The 12,731-nt window shown below is 41.5% G+C and overlaps 1 protein-coding gene across 1 annotated transcript in view; it reads right to left on the reverse strand.

The window, feature by feature from the left end:
* LOC311120150 (band 4.1-like protein 3) overlaps positions 1–12,731 on the reverse strand; it is a gene marked incomplete at both ends in the record, with an annotated part of 59,576 nt that overhangs the window by 29,929 nt on the left and 16,916 nt on the right. The window contains 4 exons of the mRNA XM_084194766.1: positions 2,888–2,975; positions 6,524–6,736; positions 6,853–6,928; positions 10,365–10,407. Coding sequence (XP_084050892.1) covers positions 2,888–2,975; positions 6,524–6,736; positions 6,853–6,928; positions 10,365–10,407 — 420 coding nt within the window. The remainder of the gene's footprint in view (positions 1–2,887; positions 2,976–6,523; positions 6,737–6,852; positions 6,929–10,364; positions 10,408–12,731) is intronic.

Raw genomic sequence — 12,731 nt, forward strand, 5'->3', positions numbered from 1 at the left:
CCAGGTGGTTTAATGAAAGGAGAGACAGGCTTCCTACCAACTAGCCAGGTTGGTTTAATGAAAGGAGAGACACAGGCCATTCCAAGCCAGACCAATCCAAGGCAGAGCCACATGGGAGTCAGTGGAGCTACCTAAGAGGGCCAAGGCTCATGGTGAGAAGCAGAGAGACAGTGGACAGTCAGTTGACAGCGACCATAAAGGCCTGATTGGTGGAGTGCTGCAGAGATGGTTGTCCTTCTGGAAGGTTCTCCCATCTCCACAGAGGAACTCTGGAGCTCTGTCAGAGTGACCATCGGGTTCTTGGTCACCTCCCTGACCAAGGCTCTTCTCCCCCGATTGCTCAGTTTGGCCAGGCGGACAGCTTTAGGAAGAGTCTTGGTGGTTACAAACTTATTCTATTTAAGAATAATGGAGGCCACTGTGTTCTTGGGGACCTTCAATGCTACAGAAATTTTTTGAGATCTGTGCCCCGACACAATCCTGTCTCGGAGCTCTACGGACAATTCCTTCGACATTATGGCTTGGTTTTTGCTGTGAAATGCACTGTCAACTGTGGGACCTTATACAGACAGGTGTGTGCCTTTCCAAATCATGTCCAATCAATTGAATTTACCACAGGTGGACTCCAATCAAGTTGTAGAAACATCTCAAGGATGATCTCATAGCAAAGTGTCTGAATACTTATGTAAATAAGGTATTTCTGTTTTTTATTTTTAATAGATTTGCAACAATTTCTAAAAACCTGTTTTCACTTTGTCATTATGGGGTATTGTGTGTAGATTGATGAGGATTTTTATTTATTTAATCAATTTTAGAATAAGGCTGTAACGTAACAAAATGTGGAAAAAGTCAATGTGTCTATATATGAAAAAATATATGTTTTAACATTTTGACCAATTGACTGATCGAAAGAACAGACGACTCTTGTTAGATTTATTTTAGTCGGGGACAGCCCTAGTCAGTTGGCAGCCCATCATTGGTGTTAAGTATGTTAAGCATGTTGATGACATCATCACTGAGACAGCAGGTTGATGACATCATCACTGAGACAGCAGGTTGTTGACATCATCACTGAGACAGCAGGTTGATGACATCATCACTGAGACAGCAGGTTGTTGACATCATCACTGAGACAGCAGGTTGATGACATCATCACTGAGACAGCAGGTTGATGACATCATCACTGAGACAGCAGGTTGATGACATCATCACTGAGACAGCAGGTTGTTGACATCATCACTGAGGCAGCAGGTTGATGACATCATCACCGAGACACACGGTTGTTGACATCATCACTGAGACAGCAGGTTGTTGACATCATCACTGAGACAGCAGGTTGATGACATCATCACTGAGACAGCAGGTCGTTGACATCATCACTGGGACAGCAGGTTGATGACATCATCACTGAGACAGCAGGTTGATGACATCATCACTGAGACAGCAGGTTGATGACATCATCACTGAGACAGCAGGTCGTTGACATCATCACTGGGACAGCAGGTTGATGACATCATCACTGAGACAGCAGGTTGATGACATCATCACTGAGACAGCAGGTCGTTGACATCATCACTGAGACAGCAGGTTGTTGACATCATCACCGAGGCAGCAGGTTGATGACATCATCACTGAGACAGCAGGTTGATGACATCATCACTGAGACAGCAGGTCGTTGACATCATCACTGAGACAGCAGGTCGTTGACATCATCACTGAGGCAGCAGGTTGATGACATCATCACTGAGACAGCAGGTTGTTGACATCATCACTGAGACAGCAGGTTGATGACATCATCACTGAGACAGCAGGTTGTTGACATCATCACTGAGACAGCAGGTTGATGACATCATCACTGAGACAGCATGTTGATGACATCATCACTGAGACAGCAGGTTGTTGACATCATCACTGAGACAGCAGGTTGATGACATCATCACTGAGACAGCAGGTCGTTGACATCATCACTGAGACAGCAGGTTGTTGACATCATCACCGAGGCAGCAGGTTGATGACATCATCACTGAGACAGCAGGTTGTTGACATCATCACTGAGACAGCAGGTTGATGACATCATCACTGAGACAGCATGTTGATGACATCATCACTGAGACAGCAGGTTGTTGACATCATCACTGAGACAGCAGGTTGATGACATCATCACTGAGACAGCAGGTTGATGACATCATCACTGAGACAGCAGGTTGATGACATCATCACTGAGACAGCAGGTCGTTGACATCATCACTGAGACAGCAGGTTGTTGACATCATCACCGAGGCAGCAGGTTGATGACATCATCACTGAGACAGCAGGTTGTTGACATCATCACTGAGACAGCAGGTTGATGACATCATCACTGAGACAGCATGTTGATGACATCATCACTGAGACAGCAGGTTGTTGACATCATCACTGAGACAGCAGGTTGATGACATCATCACTGAGACAGCAGGTTGATGACATCATCACTGAGACAGCAGGTTGATGACATCATCACTGAGACAGCAGGTTGATGACATCATCACTGAGACAGCAGGTTGATGACATCATCACTGAGACAGCAGGTTGTTGACATCATCACGGAGACAGCAGGTTGATGACATCATCACTGAGACAGCAGGTTGATGACATCATCACTGAGACAGCAGGTTGATGACATCATCACTGAGACAGCAGTGGTGCATTTGAAGCAGAGAAATGATAACATAACTTTCTCCTCACACACTGTAATATAGGGTGATATATTATAGGACAGAGGTTTTAATGCCCTCTTGTATATGTGTGTGTGTGTGTTTGTGTATGTGGGTGGGTGTGTTTGTCTGACTGTATATATCTGACTGTATCAGTGGGGTGTGTATGTGTGTGTAGGTGTGTGTGTGCTTACCTTAGCGTGATGGAGATCTACTCCGTACATGGACAGTTTCTTGGCATTCTCCAGGAAGTGCATCTCTGCTTCAGCTGGCGTCATCCCTCTGAAAACACAGACCTCTCACTAAAACCCACAGACTGGAGAGGTGTGGTCACCTGGAGACACCAGTTAGTCCTCTCACTCAAACCCACAGTCTGGAGAGGTGTGGTCACCTGGAGACACTAGTTAGACCTCTCACTCAAACCCACAGTTTGGAGAGGTGTGGCCACAGTCTGGAGAGGTGTGGTCACCTGGAGACACCAGTTAGACCTCTCACTCAAACCCACAGTCTGGAGAGGTGTGGTCACCTGGAGACACCAGTTAGACCTCTCACTCAAACCCACAGTCTGGAGAGGTGTGGTCACCTGGAGACACCAGTTAGTCCTCTCACTCAAACCCACAGTCTGGAGAGGTGTGTCCACCTGGAGACACCAGTTAGTCCTCTCACTCAAACCCACAGTCTGGAGAGGTGTGGTCACCTGGAGACACCAGTTAGTCCTCTCACTCAAACCCACAGTCTGGAGAGGTGTGGCCACCTGGAGACACCAGTTAGTCCTCTCACTCAAACCCACAGTCTGGAGAGGTGTGGCCACCTGGAGACACCAGTTAGTCCTCTCACTCAAACCCACAGTCTGGAGAGGTGTGGTCACCTGGAGACACCAGTTAGTCCTCTCACTCAAACCCACAGTCTGGAGAGGTGTGGTCACCTGGAGACACCAGTTAGTCCTCTCACTCAAACCCACAGTCTGGAGAGGTGTGGTCACCTGGAGACACCAGTTAGTCCTCTCACTCAAACCCACAGTCTGGAGAGGTGTGGCCACCTGGAGACACCAGTTAGTCCTCTCACTCAAACCCACAGTCTGGAGAGGTGTGGTCACCTGGAGACACCAGTTAGTCCTCTCACTCAAACACACAGTCTGGAGAGGTGTGGTCACCTGGAGACACCAGTTAGTCCTCTCACTCAAACCCACAGACTGGAGAGGTGTGGTCACCTGGAGACACCAGTTAGTCCTCTCACTCAAACCCACAGTCTGGAGAGGTGTGGTCACCTGGAGACACCAGTTAGTCCTCTCACTCAAACCCACAGTCTGGAGAGGTGTGGTCACCTGGAGACACCAGTTAGTCCTCTCACTCAAACCCACAGTCTGGAGAGGTGTGGTCACCTGGAGACACCAGTTAGTCCTCTCACTCAAACCCACAGTCTGGAGAGGTGTGGTCACCTGGAGACACCAGTTAGTCCTCTCACTCAAACCCACAGTCTGGAGAGGTGTGGCCACCTGGAGACACCAGTTAGTCCTCTCACTCAAACCCACAGTCTGGAGAGGTGTGGTCAACTGGAGACACCAGTTAGTCCTCTCACTCAAACCCACAGTCTGGAGAGGTGTGGTCACCTGGAGACACCAGTTAGTCCTCTCACTCAAACCCACAGACTGGAGAGGTTTGGTCACCTGGAGACACCAGTTAGTCCTCTCACTCAAACCCACAGACTGGAGAGGTGTGGTCACCTGGAGACACCAGTTAGTCCTCTCACTCAAACCCACAGTCTGGAGAGGTGTGGTCACCTGGAGACACCAGTTAGTCCTCTCACTAAAACCCGCAGACTGGAGAGGTGTGGTCACCTGGAGACACCAGTTAGTCCTCTCACTCAAACCCACAGTCTGGAGAGGTGTGGCCCCCTGGAGAAACCAGTTAGTCCTCTCACTCAAACCCACAGTCTGGAGAGGTGTGGTCACCTGGAGACACCAGTTAGTCCTCTCACTAAAACCCACAGACTGGAGAGGTGTGGTCACCTGGAGACACCAGTTAGTCCTCTCACTCAAACCCACAGTCTGGAGAGGTGTGGTCACCTGGAGACACCAGTTAGTCCTCTCACTAAAACCCACAGACTGGAGAGGTGTGGTCACCTGGAGACACCAGTTAGTCCTCTCACTAAAACCCACAGTCTGGAGAGGTGTGGTCACCTGGAGACACCAGTTAGTCCTCTCACTCAAACCCACAGTTAGGAGAGGTGTGGCCCCCTGGAGACACCAGTTAGTCCTCTCACTCAAACCCTTGTAATAGTTTTTTCTTATGTTACACCTACCCCAAAATTTCCATGAATATTCTTATCATGTTATTGAATGTATCCAGAGTATTTTCAGATTTCGTTATCAACAAATGTGGCAAAAAGTACAGTAAATGTAAAATGCACATAAAATCACCAGTGTCATGTTTGGTTCAGCCTTGTGTCAGGTGGACTGTTGTGTTCTCACATTTGATCTGATAACTTCCCCGATCTCCAAAGTGTCCTCTTTCCATTGCTGCTTTGTTTACTTCTTCTGTTAGAAACATTATCCATATAGGCCAATTTCCACGAGTGTAAAGGGTTAACACACAGTTGTGGTTTCCTTTATCCTTTGAATCCATCATTTCAACACCTGAACAACCAGTATAGATATATAACATATAGACAGACATACTTCTAGTTTTAGTGTAGGTCCATGACCTTGTCCTCCAGAAAGACAGACAGAGAGAGACAGGCAGACAGACAGACAGACAGACAGACAGGAGACAGACATACTTGTAGTTTTCAGAAAAGCAGACACAGACAGGAGACAGACAGACATACTTGTAATTTTAGTGTAGGTCCATGACCTTGTCCTCCAGAAAGACAGACAGAGACATACAGACATACTTCTAGTTTTAGTGTAGGTCCAAGACCTTGTCCTCCAGAAAGACAGACAGAGACAGACAGACATACTTGTAGCTTTAGTGTAGGTCCATGACCTTGTCCTCCAGAAAGACAGACAGAGAGACAGACAGACAGAGACAGAGAGACATACTTGTAGTTTTAGTGTAGGTCATGGAGATGATTGTGGACTACAGGAAAAAGAAGAGGACCAAGCACGCCCCCATTCTCATCGACAGGGCTGTAGTGGAGCAGGTTGAGAGCTCCACATCACCATCAAACTAACATGGTCCAAGCACACCAAGACAGTCGTGGAGAGGGCACGACAAAACCTATTCCCCCTAAGGAGACTGAAAATATTTGGCATGGTCCTCAGATCCTCAAAAGGTTCTACAGCTGCACCATCGAGAGCATCCTGACTGGTTGCATCACTGCCTGGTATGGCAACTGCTCGGCCTCCGACCGCAAGGCACTACAGAGGGTAGTGCGTACGGCCCAGTACATCACTGGGGCCAAGCTTCCTGCCATCCAGGACATCCAGAGGAAGGCCCTAGAAATTGTCAAAGACTCCAGCCAACCTAGTCAGACTGTTCTCTCTGCTATCGCACGGCAAGCGGTATCGGAGCGCCAAGTCTAGGTCCAAGAGGCTTCTAAACAGCTTCTACCCCCAAGCCATAAGACTGCTGAACATCTAATCAAATGGCTACCCAGGCTATTTGCAGTTTTAGTGTAGGTCCATGACCTTGTCCTCCAGAAAGACAGACAGACAGACAGACTTGTAGTTCTTGTGTAGGTCCATGACCTTGTCCTCCAGAAAGAAAAACAGACAGAGAGACAGACAGACAGACATACTTGTAGTTTTAGTGTAGGTCCATGACCTTGTCCTCCAGAAAGACACACAGACAGACAGACAGACAGACAGACAGACAGACGGACAGACATACTTGTGGTTCTTGTGTAGGTCCTTGACCTTATTCTCTAGTTCCTTGGTGTGGTTGGGAGCGAAGCGGAGCTCACTGTCGTACTCCGTCTCCTCGGGGTCGTAGTCCCCCAGCTCTGACTGGACCGTGTAGGAGCCCAGTAAGGTGTGGGTGGCGAAGGAACAGGGGAGACGACCAGATACCATGTCATCACGCAGCTGGAGACACAGGTAGTACCTAACGGACGAGGGGAGAAAGAGAGAGCGCGCTGTTTTCACTGTCGTCAGAGTTAAAGAAAAAGAAACATACAGCGAACAGGTGTATTGACCATAGAGTCCCTCCATCCGTCTTACCTGGTAATGTCCTCAGAGAGCTGGGCAGGGTCTGGGGGGTAGAACTTGACGTTGAAGGCAAAGTTCCAGGGGCCAACTGGAAAACAAGAAGGTATTTCATTACATTACAACATAATCAGAATATGATAGAGACATCGGGCAAATTAACTTGTCTAAAAAGACGTAAAGGCCTGTTCATCTCCTGAGGTAAAGGCCTGTTCATCTCCTACAAGGTGTTGGTTGAGGTAAAGGCCTGTTCATCTCCTACAAGGTGTTGGTTGAGGTAAAGGCTGTGTGCATCTCCTACAAGGTGTTGGTTGAGGTAAAGGCCTGTTCATCTCCTACAAGGTGTTGGTTGAGGTAAAGGCCTGTTCATCTCCTACAAGGTGTTGGTTGAGGTAAAGGCTGTGTGCATCTCCTACAAGGTGTTGGTTGAGGTAAAGGCTGTGTACATCTCCTACAAGGTGTTGGTTGAGGTAAAGGCCTGAGCATCTCCTACAAGGTGTTGGTTGAGGTAAAGGCTGTGTACATCTCCTACAAGGTGTTGGTTGAGGTAAAGGCCTGAGCATCTCCTACAAGGTGTTGGTTGAGGTAAAGGCTGTGTGCATCTCCTACAAGGTGTTGGTTGAGGTAAAGGCCTGAGCATCTCCTACAAGGTGTTGGTTGAGGTAAAGCTGTGTGCATCTCCTATAAGGTGTTGGTTGAGGTAAGAAAAACAGCACAATTGAAAGACAACGACCAATCATGATTAATTTCAGTTGCTGCCTCTTAAAGTGTTGTTTTTTACATGCGTTTCGTGCCGATGAATTAACTGGACTATTAGTAAATAAGATTAATTAACTGGACTATTAGTAAATAAGATGAATTAACTGGACTTGTAGTAAATAAGATGAATTAACTGGACTATTAGTAAATAAGATGCATTAAGTGGACTATTAGTAAATAAGATGAATTAAGTGGACTATTAGTAAATAAGATGAATTAAGTGGACTATTAGTAAATAAGATGAATTAACTGGACTATAAGTAAATAAGATGAATTAACTGGACTATTAGTAAATAATATTAATTCAGTGGACTATTAGTAAATAAGATGAATTAACTGGACTATTAGTGAATAAGATGAATTAACTGGACTATTAGTAAATAAGATGAATTAAATGGACTATTAGTGAATAAGATGAATTAACTGGACTATTAGTAAATAAGATGCATTAACTGGACTATTAGTAAATAAGATGAATTAACTAGACTATTAGTAAATAAGATGAATTAAGTGGACTATTAGTAAATAAGATGAATTAAGTGGACTATTAGTAAATAAGATGAATTAAGTGGACTATTAGTAAATAAGATGAATTAAGTGGACTATTAGTAAATAAGATGAATTAACTGGACTATTAGTAAATAAGATGAATTAACTGGACTATTAGTAAATAAGATGAATTAACTGGACTATTAGTAAATAAGATGAATTAACTGGACTATTAGTAAATAAGATGAATTAACTGGACTATTAGTAAATAAGATGAATTAACTGGACTATTAGTAAATAAGATGAATTAAGTGGACTATTAGTAAATAAGATGAATTAAGTGGACTATTAGTAAATAAGATGAATTAAGTGGACTATTAGTAAATAAGATGAATTAACTGGACTATTAGTAAATAAGATGAATTAACTGGACTATTAGTAAATAAGATGAATTAACTGGACTATTAGTAAATAAGATGAATTAAGTGGACTATTAGTAAATAAGATGAATTAACTGGACTATTAGTAAATAAGATTAATTAAGTGGACTATTAGTAAATAAGATGAATTAAAATGGACTATTAGTAAATAAGATGAATTAAGTGGACTATTAGTAAATAAGATGAATTAAGTGGACTATTAGTAAATAAGATGAATTAAGTGGACTATTAGTAAATAAGAGAAATTAACTGGACTATTAGTAAATAAGATGAATTAACTGGACTATTAGTAAATAAGATGAATTAACTGGACTATTAGTAAATAAGATGAATTAACTGGACTATTAGTAAATAAGATGAATTAACTGGACTATTAGTAAATAAGATGAATTAACTGGACTATTAGTAAATAAGATGAATTAAGTGGACTATTAGTAAATAAGATGAATTAACTGGACTATTAGTAAATAAGATGAATTAAGTGGACTATTAGTAAATAAGATGAATTAAGTGGACTATTAGTAAATAAGATGAATTAACTGGACTATTAGTAAATAAGATGAATTAACTGGACTATTAGTAAATAAGATGAATTAACTGGACTATTAGTAAATAAGATTAATTAACTGGACTATTAGTAAATAAGATTAATTAACTGGACTATTAGTAAATAAGATGAATTAAGTGGACTATTAGTAAATAAGATGAACTAAGTGGACTATTAGTAAATAAGATGAATTAACTGGACTATTAGTAAATAAGATGAATTAACTGGACTATTAGTAAATAAGATGAATTAACTGGACTATTAGTAAATAAGATGAATTAACTGGACTATTAGTAAATAAGATGAATTAACTGGACTATTAGTAAATAAGATGAATTAACTGGACTATTAGTAAATAAGATGAATTAACTGGACTATTAGTAAATAAGATGAATTAACTGGACTATTAGTAAATAAGATAAATTAACTGGACTATTAGTAAATACGATTAATTAACTGGACTATTAGTAAATAAGATGAATTAAGTGGACTATTAGTAAATAAGATGAATTAAGTGGACTATTAGTAAATAAGATGAATTAAGTGGACTATTAGTAAATAAGATGAATTAACTGGACTATTAGTAAATAAGATGAATTAACTGGACTATTAGTAAATAAGATGAATTAACTGGACTATTAGTAAATAAGATTAATTAAGTGGACTATTAGTAAATAAGATGAATTAAGTGGACTATTAGTAAATAAGATGAATTAACTGGAATATTAGTAAATAAGATAAATTAACTGGACTATTAGTAAATACGATTAATTAACTGGACTATTAGTAAATAAGATGAATTAAGTGGACTATTAGTAAATAAGATGAATTAAGTGGACTATTAGTAAATAAGATGAATTAAGTGGACTATTAGTAAATAAGATGAATTAACTGGACTATTAGTAAATAAGATGAATTAACTGGACTATTAGTAAATAAGATGAATTAACTGGACTATTAGTAAATAAGATGAATTAAGTGGACTATTAGTAAATAAGATGAATTAACTGGACTATTAGTAAATAAGATTATTAAGTGGAATATTAGTAAATAAGATTAATTAACTGGACTATTAGTGAATAAGATGAATTAACTGGACTATTAGTAAATAAGATGAATTAACTGGACTATTAGTAAATAAGATGTTAGGTTAACCCTAACCCCATGCTGATAAAGAGGGACATGGTGCTGTAGGGAATCAACAGTATATACACATCTGGTTAATGAATCAACTGGAACATTAGTAGTTGATCATAAGAGAGAGGTTTTAGTGTCGTGTGTTTTTAACTCACTCCTTATCTGCTTTTTCAGTTCCTTGTTAGGGTCCAGCCAGTTCTGGAGAGAGAGAGGCAATTAGCTGGTAATCAATTCATTACTAATTATTAGTCTATTAACATCTGAATGCAGAGTACTAAAGAGGTTGACAAGAAACTATGACCCATCACTGACACAGTACACGCCCGATCAGGGGTCTCAAACTATGGTCCCGGAGAGGCTTTCGCTCTGGCCCATCACTAACCCACTAACACAGCTAATCATGGCCCTGTCTAAAGATTGTGATCATTGAGTAATTGAATCGGGCATGTTATGCCACGTTCACGTGCTATCGGAAACTTGGAACTTGGAATGAACGTAAGATTCCTATTGGTTGAGTCGAATACTTTTCAGAGTGAGAAACGGGGGATAGTCTTTCTACAATGAGTTGGCAAGTCGGAAATGTCAGTTTCCTAGTTCCGACTAGCATGTGAATGCAGCATTAGTAGAGCACAATAAGGACTGGAATTAGAGGACCTTGCTCTAGAACGCGTGTCAAACTCAAGGCCCACATTCCATCCAGCCCGTGGGTGGTTTGAGTAAAAAAACTAAATGTAAACTATTTTTCCTCCGGAAAAAAAACAATCTCAATCGACATTGACATTACTAAAACCAAATGGAAACTGGGTAGAAATAATAATGGACCTACATTTACAGTCTCTTCACTCTGTCCAGCTTGATAACAGTCATTTACAGTCTCTTCACTCTGTCCAGATTGATAACATTCATTTACAGTCTCTTCACTCTGTGCAGCTTGATAACAGTCATTTACAGTCTCTTCACTCTGTCCAGCTTGATAACATCCATTTACAGTCTCTTCACTCTGTCCAGCTTGATAACAGTCATTTACAGTCTCTTCACTCTGTCCAGCTTGATAACATTCATTTACAGTATCTTCACTCTGTGCAGCTTGATAACAGTCATTTATAGTCTCTTCACTCTGTGCAGCTTGATAACAGTCATTTATAGTCTCTTCACTCTGTCCAGCTTGATAACAGTCATTTATAGTCTCTTCACTCTGTCCAGCTTGATAACATTCATTTACAGTCTCTTCACTCTGTGCAGCTTGATAACAGTCATTTATAGTCTCTTCACTCTGTCCAGCTTGATAACAGTCATTTATAGTCTCTTCACTCTGTCCAGCTTGATAACAGTCATTTATAGTCTATTCACTCTGTCCAGCTTGATAACAGTCATTTACAGTCTCTTCACTCTGTCCAGCTTGATAACAGTCATTTACAGTCTCTTCACTCTGTCCAGCTTGATAACAGCCATTTACAGTCTCTTCACTCTGTCCAGCTTGATAACAGTCATTTACAGTCTCTTCACTCTGTCCAGCTTGATAACAGTCATTTACAGTCTCTTCACTCTGTCCAGCTTGATAACAGTCATTTATAGTCTCTTCACTCTGTCCAGCTTGATAACAGTCATTTACAGTCTCTTCACTCTGTCCAGCTTGATAACAGTCATTTACAGTCTCTTCACTCTGTCCAGCTTGATAACAGTCATTTACAGTCTCTTCACTCTGTCCAGCTTGATAACAGTCATTTACAGTCTCTTCAATCTGTCCAGCTTGATAACAGTCATTTACAGTCTCTTCACTCTGTCCAGCTTGATAACAGTCATTTACAGTCTCTTCACTCTGTCCAGCTTGATAACAGCCATTTACAGTCTCTTCACTTTGTCCAGATTGATAACAGTCATTTACAGTCTCTTCACTCTGTCCAGCTTGATAACAGTCATTTACAGTCTCTTCACTCTGTGCAGCTTGATAACAGTCATTTATAGTCTCTTCACTCTGTCCAGCTTAATAACAGTCATTTACAGTCTCTTCACTCTGTCCAGCTTGATAACAGTCATTTACAGTCTCTTCACTCTGTCCAGCTTGATAACAGTCATTTACAGTCTCTTCACTCTGTCCAGCTTGATAAAAGCCATTTAGAGTCTCTTCACTCTGTCCAGATTGATAACAGTCATTTACAGTCTCTTCACTCTGTCCAGCTTGATAACAGTCATTTACAGTCTCTTCACTCTGTGCAGCTTGATAACAGTCATTTATAGTCTCTTCACTCTGTCCAGCTTGATAACAGTCATTTACAGTCTCTTCACTCTGTCCAGCTTGATAACATTCATTTACAGTATTTTCACTCTGTCCAGCTTGATAACAGTCATTTATAGTCTCTTCACTCTGTCCAGCTTGATAACAGTCATTTACAGTCTCTTCACTCTGTCCAGCTTGATAACAGTCATTTACAGTCTCTTCACTCTTTCCAGCTTGATAACAGTCATTTACAGTCTCTTCACTCTGTCCAGCTTGATAACAGTCATTTACAGTCTCTTCACTC

The sequence above is a fragment of the Coregonus lavaretus genome, assembly GCF_964263955.1.
Source record: "Coregonus lavaretus genome assembly, contig: HAP1_SCAFFOLD_1069, whole genome shotgun sequence".
Lineage (NCBI taxonomy): Eukaryota > Metazoa > Chordata > Actinopteri > Salmoniformes > Salmonidae > Coregonus > Coregonus lavaretus.